We start from the raw sequence: 19440 nt of genomic DNA, 5'->3' as shown, positions 1-19440 counted from the left end.
ATGTTGAGTATGAAGAAGACAGCCTGGAGGAATGCAATTTGCAGTCTGGTGGATGGAAAGAATATGGGGATATGGTTGAGACATTTAAGCTGGTAAAGGTATATTACCTGAATCAATGTAGATGAAGTTTTTCACAGAATGGAGGAGACATGGGGAAAGAAAAGAGGCCATCCCTAGAAGCTATATAAGAAATGCATGAGAAAGCATGAAGAGTAGGTTTCAGGCTCAGCATGATGACCTGTGTGACAGTGGAATGATGAGTTTTTAAACTCATGGGTCTGATGATAATAAATTTTCCGAATTGTCCATCAGCAGTGGCCGCGCCATCCATGAACTTTTGTTGTTGTTGATGAAATTTAATTTATAATAAATTTAGTTTAATCCTTTATCTAAGTTTGCGCCTGAAAATATCTTCAGTCCTGAAGATATTTTCAGGCGCAAACTTAGATAAAGGATTAAACTAAATTTATTATAGTCTAACCAAGTGAAAAATAAACTTTCGAAATTCAATTTAGTTTGGGAACTATGAAATAAAAAAAAATACTTATTTTAGCTCCAAACAACACTACAAAATTATATACAAAAATCTAGCTATTCAAGCTTTATTCTAAGCGTCTCTCTCTCTCTTCCCATTTCAAGTGTCCAAAATTCCACGTCAGACTACGGAGTAATCTGAAGCTCCCTGTTCAAGCTGTGTGCACTGCTGCACTCTATTAATACAAATTTTGACAAGAATAGGAGTTGTTGCGCGCACAAGTATGGTACGAAGGAATGGGCAAGATAATGACGAAACTGAAAAAAAAATTTAAAGTACGATAAATTGTATGAATACATACTTGTTTCATTGGATACTTTTGTATAAAATATAACTTCAGTCATTTAATTTTTTTTCTGTATGATACTCTTAAATGCATAAGTTTTAAATCCTCACTACGCAGCCTCACGGCACAGTTCGTGTCCTTTTGCATATTGGAATAAAGACTGCGATATTCGGCAACATTCGGAACGTGTCGGTGACTCTTTTTCTTCCAATAACTATATTTGTTAATATACAGCCCTGTTTATCCTAAATGATGCGATTTTTCCCCTCTCAATCCTCATGATTTTATTTATTTTTTACTAAATAAATTTATTTTATTCACAGAATTAAGTATAACTAGGAATGCGTAATAGATTCTCGGTGGGACTATATTTTCCCCCTTAAAACTATTTTTTTTATCCTTAAAATAAACGTGTTTTTTTTTTTTTTCAAGTTAAATTTGATTATAACCGATTCCTTTTAGGCCGAAAGTTTCATGGGCTAGATTTCCTGCAGTACTTTCATTATAAGTAGTAACAAACCACAACGAAATCAACAGGTGGTTCCTTATCTGATGCCAGTGATTGTTCACAAAGAGACGATGAGACTAACATATCAAGCTCCACCTCGCCCGAGGTCGTCATCACCCAGACGGAATTATATAAGGTGATATTTCATGGTAGAAAAAATTCTATTGAAGCTTTGTGCACAAATAAGAGGTGGGAACAGTAAAATCTTTTTGAACAGGTGGGCAGATGCATCTGACCGTGACCTGGATAATAGAGCTTTGAACTAACATCCACCTACCCAATGTCTGGCTGATGCCTGTGATAATGAAAAGAACTTATTAAGTATTGAAACTTGTTATAACAAGACAGTAATGCTTCGCTACTTTCAGCAAAAGTTGCGAAACGTAAAATATATTGTGTAAAATTTCTTGCGTGTTTCTGTTACTTCTTGGTTAAGGCAGTTATTTGCATCCAAGAATCAAATTCGAGTAGAAACTTCCATTATTGTATTTTTCTTAAATATACAGTAACAAGACATTTCCAAAACCAGTACGCTAGAAAAGCAGATAGGGTAACCTCAACTCTTCCTACAAGCGTGCACGTGCCTAAGTATCGTAAATAACTCTTAATGTCTGGCAGAGCACTAATAACCTCCCATTTTTGCAACCCCATGTGGCATGAAACACTTTTTTGTGGACAAGATGGGTGTGCTCGAGCACAGCTCAGAGGAAAAAGTGTAGGCTACTGTATGCGGATTTCTAATAATTCTGAAGTAGTATAAGAAAGAATAGAGCTTGTCTACAGTGGTGGTAAGAGGGACTTTTAAAAGTCCCTTTCACCATCTTTTTTTCAAGTAGCACATTATATGCACTGCTTGAAAAGAAGTCAGACACTATAGTGTGAAAAACAAAACGACCATGGCACCCACCTTAATAAGATGCAGGACTTCCTTTTGCTGCAATTACTGCAGCAGTCCTATGGGACATATTTTCCACAAGCATACGATGGCGATCAATGGGAAATTTAGACCATTCTTCCTGTAGGCATATACTGTAATGAGGTCCTGGACTGTTCTGGGGAAGATGTCCCTTGACATCACCTGACGTTTCAGTGCATCCCACTGATGTAAAATAGGGTTGAGATCAGGGCTCTGTGGAGGCCAATCAAGTGTGGTGATGATCACGTCCACAAACCACGCAGCTGCAGCCTATGACAGTGCTGTCTTGCTGAAAGAGAATGTAGTTCAGTAGCGCATTGTCCAGAATATTCATATACTTCTTGAAATTCAATGTTCTTAGCACGATAAACAGAGGTTCAAAGCCAAACGAGGAAAAACAACACCATACCATCAACACCACCACCTCCGAATTTCACAGTTGGGGTTACACACTCTGGTAAGAAACGTTCACCAGGCATCTGCTACTCATACCCATCCACCTGCTTAGTAGAGGGTGTAGCGTGATTCGTCGCTTCATAACACAGCTTTCCAAGCATCCACGTCCCATTATACATGCTCTTTGCACTACTGAAGACGACGCTGCATGTTGTGAAATGTGGGGCTTGCATATTGCGGTCCTACCATGTAAACCCATGTTGCGAGCCTCACTTCTGAATTTTTTTTTTTGTACAGATTCGTTTTCCTGTCGATGCCAGGAACTTCGCATTCAACGTGTCGGCCGAGGAATGGCAGTTGTTATATATATCCTTCTTACACCCCATAGTCACATTCAGTGAGTATAGTGGGTCGTCTACTACTGGTAGCACTTATAGTTGATTACCTTGGCTTCCATCTCAGTATGGTATCACTGACTGTTTACCTGGGATGGTCCAATTTGTCCAACAGAGGCCGGCAACATGGCATTCTATCACAACGCCTCTTTCAAACTCTGTCAGTTCTTCTCGCAGCCTTTTCATTAGAATACAATTGCACTGACTTGGGAGCATCATCTGATCTGATCCTGTGGCTTCCTCTCTTTGAGAGGGTTGCAGCTAATTACTAGGGAGATAGTGACGCAAGGTGGTTTCCAGTTGCCTGCCTTGGCGTATTTTTTATGACTGTAGCCTGTAGTGTTCACGGGTCCGGTTTGCCTGCTTGCGGGATGAAAAACCCCAGATAAACTGGCAGAAAAAACCTGCTGTCCACGCCTAAGACCGGCTAATTTGGCTATGACTGAGGAAGATCCTTAAGCTCCTCACGTCGTCGACGGGAATCGAACCTAGGACACTCCTTCCCCAGGCATATGGTTGCGAAGCGCAAAGCCACTCGACTAACGACGCGGACGGGAGCATCATATTCCTCCAATTTATACCGGCTACAAACACGTGACTCATGCCATTTAACGATGCACCTTGCTCATGGGGTGTTCGTTGACGTCTTTTCAAGCAATGTTGACACAAACAACAAATTATGCAAAATCCTACTGGCCACGCAAAATATGTATATCCCTAAAGCCATTTTTTTTAATATTCCACAATAACCAATAGTCAAAGCTCCACAAATGGAAGGGTGCTGCATCTGTGTTTTATAAAGTTTAAATTTTTTTTTTTTTTTTTTTTTTGAAAAGTTGTGTTAATAGACAATATATTTTATCCAGTCTGCAGCAACTCGCCGCGGGCCGAGTGTATTTGTTGAGCCCTATACACACGCGTATATAGAGAGAGATGCAATTAGTACATTTTTCTCTGCTCTATTACATTTTTGAACAATACAGAAATAACGTACTATTATAGAATGTACTTCTTTCCAATGTCTGCTAGAATTGAATTGTATTCAACTAGTTATTGAAGACAAGGTATACATTCAACCAGTTCTAGCATCAGGTTGCTATTTTCCAATGTCAACAAAATGTGGAATTTGACATGAAATCTTAATTAAGTTCTTTGCGGTTGGTTTGTTTCTTTTTCATATTAATCGTATAAAAGTAATTTCAGACCTACTTTTAATTTAAATTAAATATATTTTCGAATTTGTTTTACAAATTTTAAATTTTTCCAAAAAAAAAAAAAAAAAAATCGAAATTTTAATCTAATACCATTAGGCCAGAGGCTTTAACAATAGATATTTACTCATTTTGAAACTCACCTAAAAATGGCTTCCAACATATCTTTATTACGAAGATATATGTATTTCTGATTCTCTGTTAACCAGTTCTAAGGTGCAGGTGTCAAATGGGAAAGTCATAACAGTATGCTTGTATGCCTCTTAGCCATCTCAAGTTATTATTACTACGATATTTATATTGTTGGCAGGAAAAAGCGATAGTATATAATTAAATGCTACTCCACCTACCGGCCAGGTTTGTGCCTGAAGATGAGTGGGTAATAGTTTTGTTTTCTGTTATATCTATCATACAGTACTAAACACACAAGATTCTTTTTGAAGCGGTAAAAATCGAGCTAAATTAACAATATGTGCATACATACACACAGGCATTTAATTCTTTCTATTAGATGTATAGTTATCTTGAACAATCTCTGTTGTATAATCGTTTACAACTCTTGCATCTCCATTACTGAGAAAAATTGTTAAAATTCCTTGTGAGTAGTGTCACCAGTGTCAAGGATTTATGGGCGGCTGGAAGCCGCTTGTTATTACATCACGTTCATGGCTGTGTACGTGAAGGTAGGAAAGAGAATTCAATGTATCCTCAGGCTAAATTATCAATAGAGCTAAAGAAATTTAATTAGGGAAATTTCATAAATAAAGTTTCTTTATATGAATAATACGATATTATGTCTATATTATGAAACACAAGCAGCGTCTGAGATTTAAAAAAAAAAAAAAAAAAAAAAAAAAACACTAAAAGTACTTAGAATAATTAAACACCAATTAATAAATTATATTATTAACGTCGAGTTTTAATCAAATTCCATAGTACTGTATAATGAAATGAAATTCTGAAATGAAAAGAGAAGAAGCGCTGTCAATGAACTTCTTGGTTTTTTTTTTTTTGTTTGTTTGTTTTTTTGTTTATTCCTTCCTTTGTTGTTTAGATTTTTTTTTTTTTTGATTGAGGTAAACAAACAGTTGTGGTGCATCTCGCATTTCTTGATGAATGTTATTTAAATTATACAGATGTTTTGTTAACATTTCTGTTTACCTAGAAAATGCACAGACGGAAATCTGAAACCTTAATTCCTAAAATGCTTATGAACTAAGTTTTAAACTTATAAACTAAGTGGCCCTAAATTGTGAGTTTCAGAGCTTTCGTAGCTCAGTCGGTTTCGATGACGTCCTTAGTTTGGAAAGATTTTTATTCGAATCCTGTAGAGGAAGTCGAACACAAAACTGAAGGCAAACATTTACAAAATCAGGGCTTTGCAATTGACCGTGAGTTAGCCAGGTCTCATGCGTTCAGGTAGGATTTTTCATTTCGCAATCAGGCCAAGAAGAACACACGCAATTTACACACAACATATACCTGTAGGCATAAGACTAACCACCATTGTCTCTTCCAAGGATACTTGGAAGGAGGTCGTGGACGCTTAAGCGCCTGTTAGAACCACTGACAACGATGAAACTAAGTTGTAAACATATTTTTCGGACAGTTTTATATTTTTATCAATGGTGTGAATCACCATATTATAAATTTTAAGCACTCACATCTAGATACATTAATCTTTCGAGTATTTGATACTAATAAAATAAAGCATTGCATTTAATGTTTTAAACAATCCTAGCAGTTTAGTAAATAAAATCAACAACTTCATTTTTTTTTCTCTCTATTTCTATGCTCACTTTCTTCTGAACGTTGATGTCCCTTCCCTGGTGCGCAGTTTCAACATTTTCATTTTAAATACCTTTGTCCGAATCCAGTCCAACATGCGCGAAATCTTTATGAAGGTTTTTTCAATTGAAAGTGAGTTAGCGATCTCATAAGACAGTGACATAATTTTCGTGAGTGGAGTCCAGGTAGGATAACAGACGTGATACACTGCTTCATAGCCTAAGTTTGCCTAAAAGGCACAACCCGATCCAATCTAATTTGGCACATAGGAAACTCTTCCTCACAGCATATTGTTTAAAACATTAAGAAAGTTTCTATGGGTTTTATAATATAAAAAAAGTTTGAAAAATATTCGTTAAATAATTAATCAAAAATTATTTAAATGAAGAACCTTCGATTTAGCATAATAAATTATACGGATATTAGTAATCCGTAGATTTTATAGCCAGATAAGACAAACGTTTAAAGAAAAAAAGTTTCGAAATTTACTAGACAGTTTATGAGAACATACCCATTCGGCATAGAAATTGCATTGGATTGGCACTACTTAAGACATGGACTCTTTCCAGGAGTCCATGTGGTCGTCTTTTATTTGTGCTTTGAGGTTTCATTGTTCTGACAGTTATTTCGAACTGTTGGTTCTCATCATTATAAGGCTTCCAGAAACCTCCATTCAACACTATAGCAATCTCATGTCAGAAAGTTACATTATTCATAAATGAGCTTTCGGTAATTGCATTAATAAATTATTCAAATAAAGAGTCGGAAAGGATTCAATCTGGCATAGTAAGAGACCATTCCTATGTCGAAGGTTATATTCTCAGAAACTCTCGGGTAAATTTCGAAACTTTTAAGTTTCTATCTTATCTGACTATAACATTAACACATTAATAATATCCTTATAATCTATAATTTACTATGCCATATTGAAGCCGCTTCGGCTCTTCATTTCAAAAAAAAATTTTATGCACCTACAGAGAGCTCATTTATCAATAATGAAAAGTTTCTGACATGAAATTGCTATGGTATTAAATGGAGGGTTTTTGCCCTGCTTAGGTTTCTGTCTGGTCTCTGATGAGAACCAACAGTTCGAAACAGCTCTCAGGCCAGTGAAACCTCAAAGCACAAATAAAAGGCAGCTCTATGGGCTCCTTGACAGAGTTTCATGTGTTTCAAGTAGTTCCAATCCAATGCAATTCCTATGTAGAAGGGATATGTTCTCTCACTCTCTAGTAAATGTCGAAACTTTTCTTTTTAAAGTTTATCTTACCTGGCTATAACATCAACGGATTAATAATATCTGTATAATTTATAATCAAATGAACTTATTTGACAATGAAGTACATGAATTTGCATACATCGCAATAAGCAATCTTTTATTGCTGATATTTTTAACGATGAGTAAAGTCAACCTCAGTATTTATTACTTTGTATGCAATGGTATTGAATTACGAGATAAATTAAAAATTTAAAACAAGTGTTATTAGTGAAAAGCAGAAATATGTTGTATCAGTCAAACAAAAACATTAAAAAATAATGAGTGTATTCAAACTATCTCCATTCCCTTAAAACTAAAGTGATACATCACCCTTACAAATATCAACAATTGACAACTTGCCACAAACTGTTAAGAGAAAATGACAGGAGTTTTCGCCGATTTGGAAAACCTTTCAGTTCCTTAGATAACATTCTTATCCTGTGTTGCACGGTTTTCTGATAAGATTTTAATCAACATGGCAACGCTCTCTCTCTCTCTCTCTCTTTAAGCGACGGAGCAGTGAACAAATTATGGTGGAGGGAAATGAATAGTTTGTGATGCGTTAAAAGCGAGACAGCACAGCTTTGAAAAATTACGGGAAAGGAAATGAGCGGGACAAAGAACAGGACGAGTATCTGGTGAACAATGAAACACAGTACATTGTCCGAAGACAGGTAGAAAGATGAAGAAAATCTGACCAATATAAGGCACTAATAAAAAAATAACAAGATAGCATGAGTGAAAGCATAAACGAGAACAAAGTAGTGCAGTGGCTTTCAAACTTTTTAAAAAGATGTTTTAGACTGCCCATATTACTGTGTACGAGATATTCATAACAATCTTCATGGGTGAGATTCATTTAAAAAGTAAACTACAGCATACCGTTATTTGTACATATGTTACCGCTAAAGTGCGAAAACCGTTAATGTGCACATTACCTAGCTAATCTGCAGATTAACTGATTTGCTCCGTTAACGTGCGGAATCAAGAGTTTTCCGCATTTTACCTAGGTAATGTGCACATTAACGGCTTCCATATCGTTAAAGTTCAAAAGTTTGTTTCTCTCATTTCCTTTCCCTACTCCTTCCCCCCCTCTCCCTCCACTTTTAGTTTGGTTTTTTAATAAGTAAACATAATTTTATCATATTTTTTTTTCTTAATTGTAATAATATTTTAAACAGTTTGATTCCTTGTATTATATTAATTGATTGATGATTGATTCTATCAACTAATTTGTTGATTGTATTAACTTGATTCTGTAGATATCGAAAAATAAATAAATAACATTATGTTAATTTAAGCGTACAGAAACGTTGCTGTTGTTCCAGCAAAGATCTTATTTTTACTTTAACGAGTGCCTAGTAGGTAATGTGCAGATTATCTAGGTAATTTGAGAAATGAAACAATTTTCCGCACATTAACGGATCACCGTAGTTAATCTGCACAATACCTAGATAATCTGCAGAATAACCGATTTCTGCACTTTAGCGGTAACATATATAATTACATCCATTTTCTTCCTAAAAATCATAAGTTCAAGCTATTTTCAGTTGAAGTCACAAACATAAAACACAATTTTTGTTGTTGCCATTTATTTATTTATCCTGATGTCTGGGTTTTCCTTCGATGTTATCTCGACGTGGGCATCCTTGAATCCAAACTCACAAAACTATAAAAACCGAGAGAGAGAGAGAAGTTTCCCTAACACTGTAATTATCAGCTCGACAAGCAACCCTCCTTATTTTCTCACCTTCAGGCATTAAAAATTTACTGCTTAAAAAAAAAAAAAAAAAAAAACACTTCGTTTCGCAGAAAGTAAGGTTTTATAGGTTAAGCCTCATATTTAATGCCTCAGTGCCTCACAGAAAAAGAAAGTGGTAAATGCCTAATGGCTTCCGGCAGATTTATATACAATTAATTAATAAACTCTGAAATACAAGGTGGGAGGAGTAAATCAAATTGGAGAATATATCTTATTTACAATGAACGATTCACAAAGAATATATCTTATTCACTGAGGAAGGTACTGCATTGAAAAGATGCATAACACTTCACCCAGAATGGCTGCGTTTTCTGAAAAAGTACAGCCTTAATTCTTTGTACAAAAAATTCAAATAAAAGAAATTAACAAATATACTTTGGTTCTACTCCTCTGACCTCGAATCAGAGGTCCGTGTACAGTTCAAAGTTCGCATCAGAAATCAACTGCATGCAGTGACTTTTTTGTTTGTTTGTTTTATGCTCTGCGATGCATAACTTGGGAACAAAAGAACGGTTCAGTTTGCTCGCAGAATCGTTCATCTGTATATTTTAACTGAAAAAAAAAAAAAAAAAGATTATGGCATGCTCTTGTTTATAATTATTCTTCCGAACTGAATGATCATCTCTTTGCAAAGGACTAAACTGTTTAGAAATCAATTCAGATAATTCTTGACAAGATTCGAACAGCGTCTATTATCGTATGATGCCCTTCTTCCATTCTTGTGATTTTTAAGGCCCAGCTGGTAGTACGTTACAATTTCTATCATTCTCATGAATGATTTTCGCTAGTACTTTCGCACTGAACATGTGAAGTGAAATGTGGACTGAAGTCATTATGTACTTTATTTTAAGTACTGAATAGCTATTCAGAAGGGAATTTTATTCTAAATACAAAATACTGAAAAGTTAAACCCTTTCCATGAACTATTTAGAAGCTGTAGGACAAAGCTATTCTCTTCTGAACTGTCATGAGATCCGAATTTTTCTGCTTATATCTCTCTAATCCTTTTCAAAAGACTGTTGACCTTCGGATTAAATAGTGCGGAGGAAAACTTTTTTTTTTTTTCGTTCAAAATCAAAGAAAGAAGATTAAATAATAACAGTGGTCAGGAAGTGATCTATTTAGCAAAGCTAAATTATGTTTAAATCTAACTTAAGTTCGAGTTTTATTTACATTGCATTTACAAATGATGAACGTTTGTTTTTAAATACATTCACTTGGGTGAATGTTTTTAAAACTAGGTGTTTTTACTCCTAGTAAATGATAAATTAGTCTCATTTACAAATCATGTAAATGAGACTAACTGGAGATTTGAATAAAAAATAAAGTATCGATTTTGAAATGTCAAAATGTATGATACTTACAAACTCTGAAAATTATTTTTTTAAAAATATGCAAGTTCCTGCTTATATGTTGACCTTCCTTTTTTTTTTTTTTTTTTCCCTGTGGGGAAGACTTATTTAAAATATGTTTAAATCTTGGGCAGAGATCCACTCAGTGTCCAATACCTTATTCCTGTAGGAAAATAGGTTTCATTATCCAGCGTTTACCCTGAGGAATGCATTGCATTGGACAAACCATTATTAGTTACATATGATACCTCCAAATAGTCAAAGGATTCATCGCAGGAAGGTACTCCACTGCTTATCTTCCGTCTGCACAATTCACCATCTGTAGGTTTAAAAAAACGAGTTTTGGAGAGCAATAAACCTACTATCCCCATCTGAGATCGGATAACTCAAATCATCTAAAGATTCCTCTCGTCATGATGACAATCAAACTCGGGTCTTTTCTAACGGAAAGTGTCCCGTCGCTCTTCAAACATTACTACGGAAACACTAAACACATATTTAAGGTTGATCAAAATATTTGCGCTATTACCCAATTAAAAATTAAACAAAATAATACCTCAATCACTATATTGCAGTTTTTCGACAACTTTCGGAATATACGCTGAACTAAGTGTCCTGTGTGTAAAACATTTTAAAGAATAATTATTATTATATCTCTAGTCATCAAGTTCCAGAGAAAAAAGTTTTTCGAAGACAGTACGAAACCAAACTCATTCACGATGGAAAATCTTTATAGAAAGTTGACGAAGAGACAAAAACCATCCATTTTCTTTGTACTACTGCTTCTTCCTAGTTGTAACCTTGCCTATTCCATGAAGTAAACCGGATATAGATTAAAGAAATACAAACACGTAGAATTAAATGGCGTACGTGCATTTCATGCAAAAACAGCTTTGCAGCATTTTTATTCTTGGTTCCTGATCCATTGTTGAATGGAAGCTTTGAAAGTTTATATCTCAAAATCTTTGTTCATTGTATCTCATTGCTGTTCTTCGAGTCAGGAACGCAAGGAATACCATAACCTTCAACGTGATTAAAAATAGATTTAGAACTTATCGTAGAAATAAGCAGCTGGAAATGTTTTTAAACTCTTGTTTTCTTTATAAAATGAAACTATTAACAAAAATTATAAAAAAATATGTGGAAGTCCAAAATTCTTTATTCTTTCTTACTTTGGCATCAGTGCTTGCTACAGATAGCTGAATGACTACCTAAAAAAAACATGAAACATGGTTGGCTCCGCGCTAAGTAACTTTGCTCGATCAAGAATATTTTTCTTTTCTGGTGAGGTGTTTCGTGTTCAATATGTGGCCTGCTAGGAAGCAACCTAAAGGAAGCACCATGGCAACGTTGGGAGAATAATATCCAGAAAGACTTAACTGCAGGGATGGGAGCTGAGATTGGACTGAAAGAGCTCAAGATAAGAGTGGAAGAATTCAGTATTTGCAGCAAAAAACCACAGGGATTCAGTAAGCTAAAGTACAAGATACCATATATACGTTAATTAAAAGCTATACTTTAGATGAGTTGTGCATGTATACAAAGCGGAATAAAAAAAAAAAAATTAAAGTCCACATGATCACTAGATGACTGCTGCAACTAAGAAAACTTCTATAGTTAGGTGCATATAAAGTGGAATATGCTGGTTATTTACTATTTGTTTCAAAGCTAGATCTTGTGCTGTTGACAGGTAATAGTTTGTAAAGTGCAACAAGGAGTTTGCACTTTTTAGGATTTTCAAGAGTGTGCGTGCATTGTGTTTTGTTAAAACCAGGAATAGGTGATACACAAATCTTTGAGATGTTAAAGCTTGCCTAAAAAAATCAGAATTCAAATATGAGTTTGTTTTTTTCAAGTTCGAAATCGAGTATTTTATTTTTTTATTTTTTGATATTTATGGAATTATGAATTTGTTTCGAAGGGTTGAAAAATAAACTAAGATCTCTGTTCACTTTTTCCACAGAATCTACGGGAAGTATGACGTGAAAGCTACTTGAGATATGGAGCGGTGAACATCGGTACCATAACAAGGCTCCTGCTCACCCTGCCGTGTACATTGCCTGTGCAGGAATTATTGGAGAAAAGTGAGATGAACTATTGCTCCACTCCCTCAAGTTCTTTTTTATTTCCCTTAAGGCACTGAAAGGAGGAAGACTTGCTGACATCACGATAACGAAAACTCCAAGCTCGCCATAACAAATCGAAAAGGGCCAATTTTGAAAATGTGTACGGCATATGGCATTATCTAGAAGAAAATAAAAGTTCGGCAGAAACTTTTTATTCACACTTCGCATACATCCTGAAGCAGATCTCAGGACTCTGCTCACTCCAATATAAGAATGAATGATTCAAGGTTTTAATGCTAATGACAAAGAGCGTGTTTGAAATGTTTTCTTGTTAAGATAAAAACAATGAAAATAACAAAATCTTTAATTTTTGATATCGGAAGTAGTCCCAACATATTGTGTTGAGAATCTGTCCCATTTATGTCTTATTTCGCGAGAAAAAAAAACAAAAAACTTTTCTTCTCTTACATCTGATAACACCGAAATCTTTGAACAAAAATGAGACAACATTTTTCTTCACGAAATAAGTGTAACCTTCAATCTTTCTCAATTATTATAAATATCACCTTAGTATCCAAGAAATTGGGTTCTCTTTCGCCAAAGGTGTTACTTTACTCCCAAACAGCTATTGACTATATGTAAATCATGACCTCCATCCAACCACTGAATACTTTTTCCTTCTCCATTTGGAGTGGCGCCCACTAAACAGCCTTCCTAAAAATACTTGGATCATTTCAGAAAAAAAGAAGGCAATTAGGCAGATTAGTGCCCGCCTCTTCCCAATTCACTACACTCCTTCATTATGCGGTAATAATGCACTATAGGTCGAGCAATCTTCCATGTGTGCGATTACTCAAAAAAAATAAATAAATGAAAAAAATACAAGGAATCTTTTCTAAAAAAGAAATCCTACGGCCAACGTTCCCTCTAAGCCAGGGAAGCAAGTTCACAAGTCATGTCTTCTGAGCAGCAATTTGATTAGCGTGGGCAATACTGGGTTGGGGTACATTGATTTTCGAGAGAGGGAGAAAGAAAAAAAAAAAAGCATAACGTACGTCTCCTTTATAAGCTCATAAAAGCAAACATAAGTGCATAAAATATACGTATATACATATTATAATCTCAGTTGCAGCTAACTATTTAGCCACGCTAACTTAAAACTTCCTGCGGCTTTAAGTGTCTTAATGCCATTATGATTGTCTTGCACCGATCTTTGTAGTATACACGCATCCTGATGGATTAAAAAAAAAAATTAATCACATGCTACTGATCTATTTCTGCATTAATGCTACGATAACAAAAAAAAACAGTTCGTTAATGCGTCACTCAAATGAGCGGAAAACCGAATTTCCTTGCGCGGTCTTGTGTGGGCATATCTTAGAAGGAACCAGTAGCGCACCCAGAGGGGGGGGGGGGAAGTGATCCTTCCCCAAAAGAAAAAGAAAAAAAAAACACTAGAAAAATTTCCAAAAGTCTTTCCTTAATTAAAATTATTTTTATTTATATTGTGTCGTGTCTTCTATTTCTATACTACTTATGAATTAGCGATCATTGCAGATGCAAAGTCATAGGTCGTATGCGATGCGTAGTGTGCATTCTCAAATCGTCTATTCAACTCCCCCCCCCCCCAAGATTAAATCCTAAATGCGCTACTGGAGGGAATATTACCTGCAGTATGTTTCAACAGTTTATATCTGTTATTTTAAGAATTCAAACATCGAAACGATCATCTTGACGGCATCGGAACTTGAAAATTACAACAGTAAAAAAATAAAAATTAATGAACGAATTTTATTAGTTTTGTTAAAGAAACTTGTCACTAACCAAAACATGTAAAGTGAATGGAATACCACATGGTAATGTCGCAGAGAACCAAGCAAGGGTTAGATTAATTAGACTGATTCAGTGCATATTGTGAAATTTTTGTTCATTACGAATATATCTCATAAAATCTAACGGTTACCTAACATTTGGGCTAGAAATTTCTGGAGCATCTTCGCTTGAAACCATGACAACAGCAACACAGTCCACGAATAGAAACCTTAATAAAACTTTTGCACAGCTTGCGATTCAGTTTCATTCAACTGAAGTATTCCAAGCGTGATATTCTTCACGCTCACCGGATATGGTTTCAAGTGACTTATGGGATTTAATTATGTTCATAATTAAAATGCGATGAGAAAACATAATTACAACTACTACATCAGATCTCTAGGAAGTGAAAGGGAGTCCACACATCACCCACACCAGCTATGACATCGTCTCTTACTCATTCACACTAGATGCACTTACCAACAAGCTGTTCTACTCAATCACTGCTCTGGAAGAAAAAAAATCCAATAAATTAAATCTGACTATTCCGTATACGGCCGTACTAAGGTGTAAAGAAGCAAAACGACTTCCTTATTCTTACACGTAAACGTTCGTTTCAGCATCACAATTATCCGCTGAGTTACATTTGAAATCTTTGCTACGTTACCCTTGAGCTTGAACTTCTCATCCACCATAACTCCGAGATAACTGTCCTCAGTTTCTCCATGAAATTCAATTAATCCTACCAATACAATATGCAGTTGGAAATCTCATCCCTCCCCCAAAGTGCATAACTGTAAACTTGCTATCCTTGGATTAACGACCATTATTTGTCCACATTCCCAGCCTACTCAATTCATTTAAGTGCTCAATATTAGTAGCATCTCTGATTGTCCTGCCTATCTTTGCATCATTAACAAACAATTGAAAATGTTCTGTCCAAGGATTGATCCCTGGAGAATATCACTTGTCACCTTAAATCTGGCAGACTCGCCTCACACCATACTACTTTCTGATACCTGTCCGTCAGCCACCCTCTTATCCAAGTCAAGAGTTTATATTCCAATCCTATATCCTCTAATTTATGCAACAGCCTTTCGTGTGGTATCCTGTCAAATGTTCTTAGCAGAGTCCAATAGTAGCATAATGTATCCATTTCCTTTACCAGCTTCAAACATTATAAAAAAAAAAAGGTGCTCAGACACCTCTATTTATTAAACCAATTTTGTTTCTTGCAAAGTACAGCTTGTCTGTCAACCCATTTCCGTATGCGAGTTCTTACTTCTCTTATCTAAAATAATCACAACTTCACAGATACCGATAGACTGGTAGTTAGAAAACAGTTTTTAGACCGCCCATATCCAATGAACGTTTTACCCATTTTACATCCATGATCATACATTCTTTCCATTCCTGTAGATTAAGAAATCTACAGGAATTAAGGCCCTGAACAATTCAGCTAAACATTCCTTTAACATACGTGCTTATAATATCCAATTCTGTCTCTGTTACTGAATTTTTGACCAGGTTATGCAACAACTCCAGAATCTTATTCTCATGCGCCTTTCTCTTTCTCTCGATGAGTCACTGCCTCCAGGAGAGTTGATGTAATAACTAATCCCTTTTATTTGTTTAAGTTAAAGGATATTACATCCCATATCGTTTCTTAGCCGAATAAGAAACTCAAAGAGTTTCATGCCGAATATAGTAGAAACTATATAAAGTTCGGCGATTCCAAGCGTAAGCAAATACCTGGATACTGCAGCAACTGACCCTAAAGGTAGTGCAAGCTGAGGCAACTCATGTCTAAGGTGGAGCAAACTCCGATCACTATTCTTGATATTTACACATAATGTGAACTTGATAAATATCAAGAATAGTGATCGGAGCTTGCTCCACCTTAGACATGAGTTGCCTCAGCTTGCACTACCTTTAGGGTCAGTTGCTGCAGTATCCAGGTATTTGCTTACGCTTGGAATCGCCGAACTTTATATAGTTTCTACTATATTCGGCATGAAACTGAGTTTCTTATTCGGCTAAGAAACGATATGGGATGTAACATCCTTTAACACTTTCATTGCCAAGCTGAAAATTGGAATTTCGTGTGGTGGCCAAATTTTTTTTATTTAGTTAGCGACGTCCACGCGATAACACGTGATCGGCCGTTTGGTGAGAACTCGCATCACCCGTATCGTTCATTGCCCAGCTGAAAATTGGAATTTCGTGTGGTGGCCAAATTTTTTTTATTTAGTTAGCGACGTCAACGCGATAACGCGTGATCGGCCGTTTGGTGAGAACTCGCATCGCGCGATAGGCAATGAACATGTTAACTTAAACAAGTCATATGTCGCCGAATCGAAGCCTTTGGCTCTTCATATATCTAATAATCCCTTTTATTATTAATTATCTCTTTCCTCAATTGGAATAATTGAGGAAAGATATCAAAAATATATCAAAAAGGTCTGCAACCTTTTTTTTTCCCCAGCTGCAGACATAGAAGACTTTGTCGTTGGTTTTCTTTATGTCGAATACCTTTAGTTGTTTAAATGGCATTTTTTAATATAAAATGTTGCATCAGGTGGCATAATCATAATAAATTAATAAGAAACATGTAAATAGCACAAATCACAATCAGCAAATGAAGTACGTGCCAAGTGTTTGTTATTTATAAAAGTAAATAAATGAAACTAAATACAAATTTATATATATAAGACTGTTTATTGCAAAAATACATACAACAAAAAAGTTATTTCTAAAATTTCCCAAAAAAGTCTAATAGTAGTAACAATAGCGAGTATTATAAAAACAATAAATACAACTGACGTTCGGATTTGTTTGGTCCAAAAATTCATTCGCATCTGTTATAAAATTCTGTGCCCATTTTTAAAAATGTTACTCACTCGGGTGTTCACGTGATAAAAACGAACGCAAAATGAAATACGAACGTAAAATGAAACATATTTTGAGTTCGCATGCTTCGTTTTCGGGATAATCTCGAAATTAACTATTCGCAAAAACTGGGCTCTTACTTAGAGATTTTTTTTTTATTTGCATAAAATTCTTTTTCATCAAGATAAGAAAATACAGTTCAATTGCTTCTTCAAATTTAAAATATCTTTAAATCTTTAGATTAAACCACTAATAGTTTAGATTCAGATCTTTAAATTTACTTCTATGTTTGGTTTCGCGTGAAGGTTTGTTCTCTTCAGTGGTGTGAAACTGTTCTTGGTTTGGATGATCTCAAACATCATACAGTATTTGATCATTTTTGGAAACGTTCCGAGAAGATCATGAAAAAGAACGTTGTGAGCCTTAAGATAGACACCCCTGGAATATATCATCAGCTCTAATTACTGCTCCAAGTCATTACGATTTGCGATTTCTAAACAACTCATAGCCAGAACAAGAATAATAAAAATGATCTGGCAGTATTGCAAAACGAATTTTTTGAACCTAGAAGAAAGCCTATTTTAGGATAAAATCATTTAACTTCCAATTAATGAGAGTATCCAAGTGAAAGTGTTTCAAATACTCTTTGTTTGCTTTCGTTCGTTTGTTCATTTTCTACAGAAAATATTGTATACTCGTTCTCTATGCAATCAAACTTTGGGGCACAAGATTTCTAAAACGACATGTAATTTTGAATACACCTGATTTAATGTCCTGATATAATCGTAGCTGCTTTGACATATGTCCACATCGCGAACGAACTGCACTTGGAATGGAATATCAGATTGGGACTCGATAATATCAAGCCCTCAAACAAGCCGCACAGCATTATTTTAATAGGAAAGATAGTGGTCGCATGATTCTGCCTACAAACATCCAACAGAATTCAAGATGACCTATCCCAGTGTATATTGTCAACAGTTCGCTGACTCACCCACATAGTTGTTAGTGGCCCGAAACAACCCAATGTGAATTCACAAGCAGCATCCGCTGGACACCGGTCTTCCTGCCTGCCCTGTTGTGCATAGTACCTTGCTCTCCCTGGTATACTGACATTATAATTGTATTTACCTCGTCCGGAAACAAAGAGGCGACACCAGGGGGTACAGTTGCCGGTATAATGCCACAACGGGGCACGCACACCATCGGTGAATATCGTGGGTCACGTTCATAGTAGAAATTCTCATTCAATTATAAACATGACCTGACCGTATTTAAATAGTTCGCTCTCTCTCACACACAGGTACATATTTAAATATTGTAAAGAAGTGAACAAATACCGTCCAGTCACTGTTTTCTTCTTTTTCCTTTCCTACAGATTAATTATAAAATACAGAAAAATAATTTTTTTTCTTTCGTCATGCTTTCGAAAATTATCCCAGTATACTTTCCTTCACATTTTCCCTCATAATCTAGCATCTTCCCTTTGTTCCCACCATATTCTCTCTTTCACACACACACTCAAGAAAGAAAGACATTCAAATAGTTGAAAAACGCCTCACCGTCTCTCAAGGCCTTAAAAGTAAAAAATCTCTCAATTCTGTTTTCTAGATCATCGGTTCCCAACCGATGGTAAGTGTACCTCCGAGGGTACGTGCTGGGCATTTCAGGGATACTCGAGAAATAATCGGTAATGGTGAAAAAGCAAGTAAAGTAAACAAAATGCAAAACGTTAGTTATGGAACAATAAATGTTAAGTTTTGAATCACCGTTATTTTAAAAACAAGGGGTACAATTTATGAAAATGAGCTTAAAAGGGGTACACAAGTGGAAAAAGGTTGGGAACGTTTTAGATCAATGAACAGTCACGCACGCTGTAATGCAGTAAAAATGTTGCTGGGAAAAATCACTGATAAACTGTGACTGCCACCATTTACTAGCCACATGTTCATATCAGTTATAAGCATTGTTGATTTACAGCTTTTAATAAACTGATGTACGATGCATGATACCCTATAAGAAGTAACCAATGAAAGACAAATGTCAACTCGAATCTTCTATAAATAATTCACTACAAAACAATTTACTATTTGACGAAGATTTTTTTTTAAAGAACTTTTCGTATTTTAGGTGATCTAATTATTTCTTCAGACATAACATTTTCCTATCAAGTACTATGAACGCGTATTTCAGTAGGATTTTTTAGCAATCCATAAATAAAATAATTATTTAAATTCTGATTAAATAAACTTCGATTAAAACTCAA

The 19440-nt window shown here is 35.4% G+C and overlaps 1 protein-coding gene across 1 annotated transcript in view; it reads right to left on the bottom strand.

The window, feature by feature from the left end:
* Window positions 1-12572, bottom strand: part of LOC150092702 (uncharacterized) — a 195954-nt gene extending 183382 nt beyond the window's left edge. The window contains exon 1 of the mRNA XM_090414261.1: window positions 12451-12572. Within this exon, the coding sequence (XP_090270387.1) occupies window positions 12451-12572 (122 nt within the window). The remainder of the gene's footprint in view (window positions 1-12450) is intronic.
* Window positions 12573-19440: the final 6868 nt, after the last annotated feature.

This window comes from Typopeltis vanoorti, chromosome 25 (assembly GCF_054136105.1).
Source record: "Typopeltis vanoorti isolate ZY-2024b chromosome 25, IOZ_Tvanoo_1.0, whole genome shotgun sequence".
In the NCBI taxonomy this organism is placed as follows: domain Eukaryota; kingdom Metazoa; phylum Arthropoda; class Arachnida; order Uropygi; family Thelyphonidae; genus Typopeltis; species Typopeltis vanoorti.
This window is presented reverse-complemented; position numbering and strand designations above follow the sequence as displayed.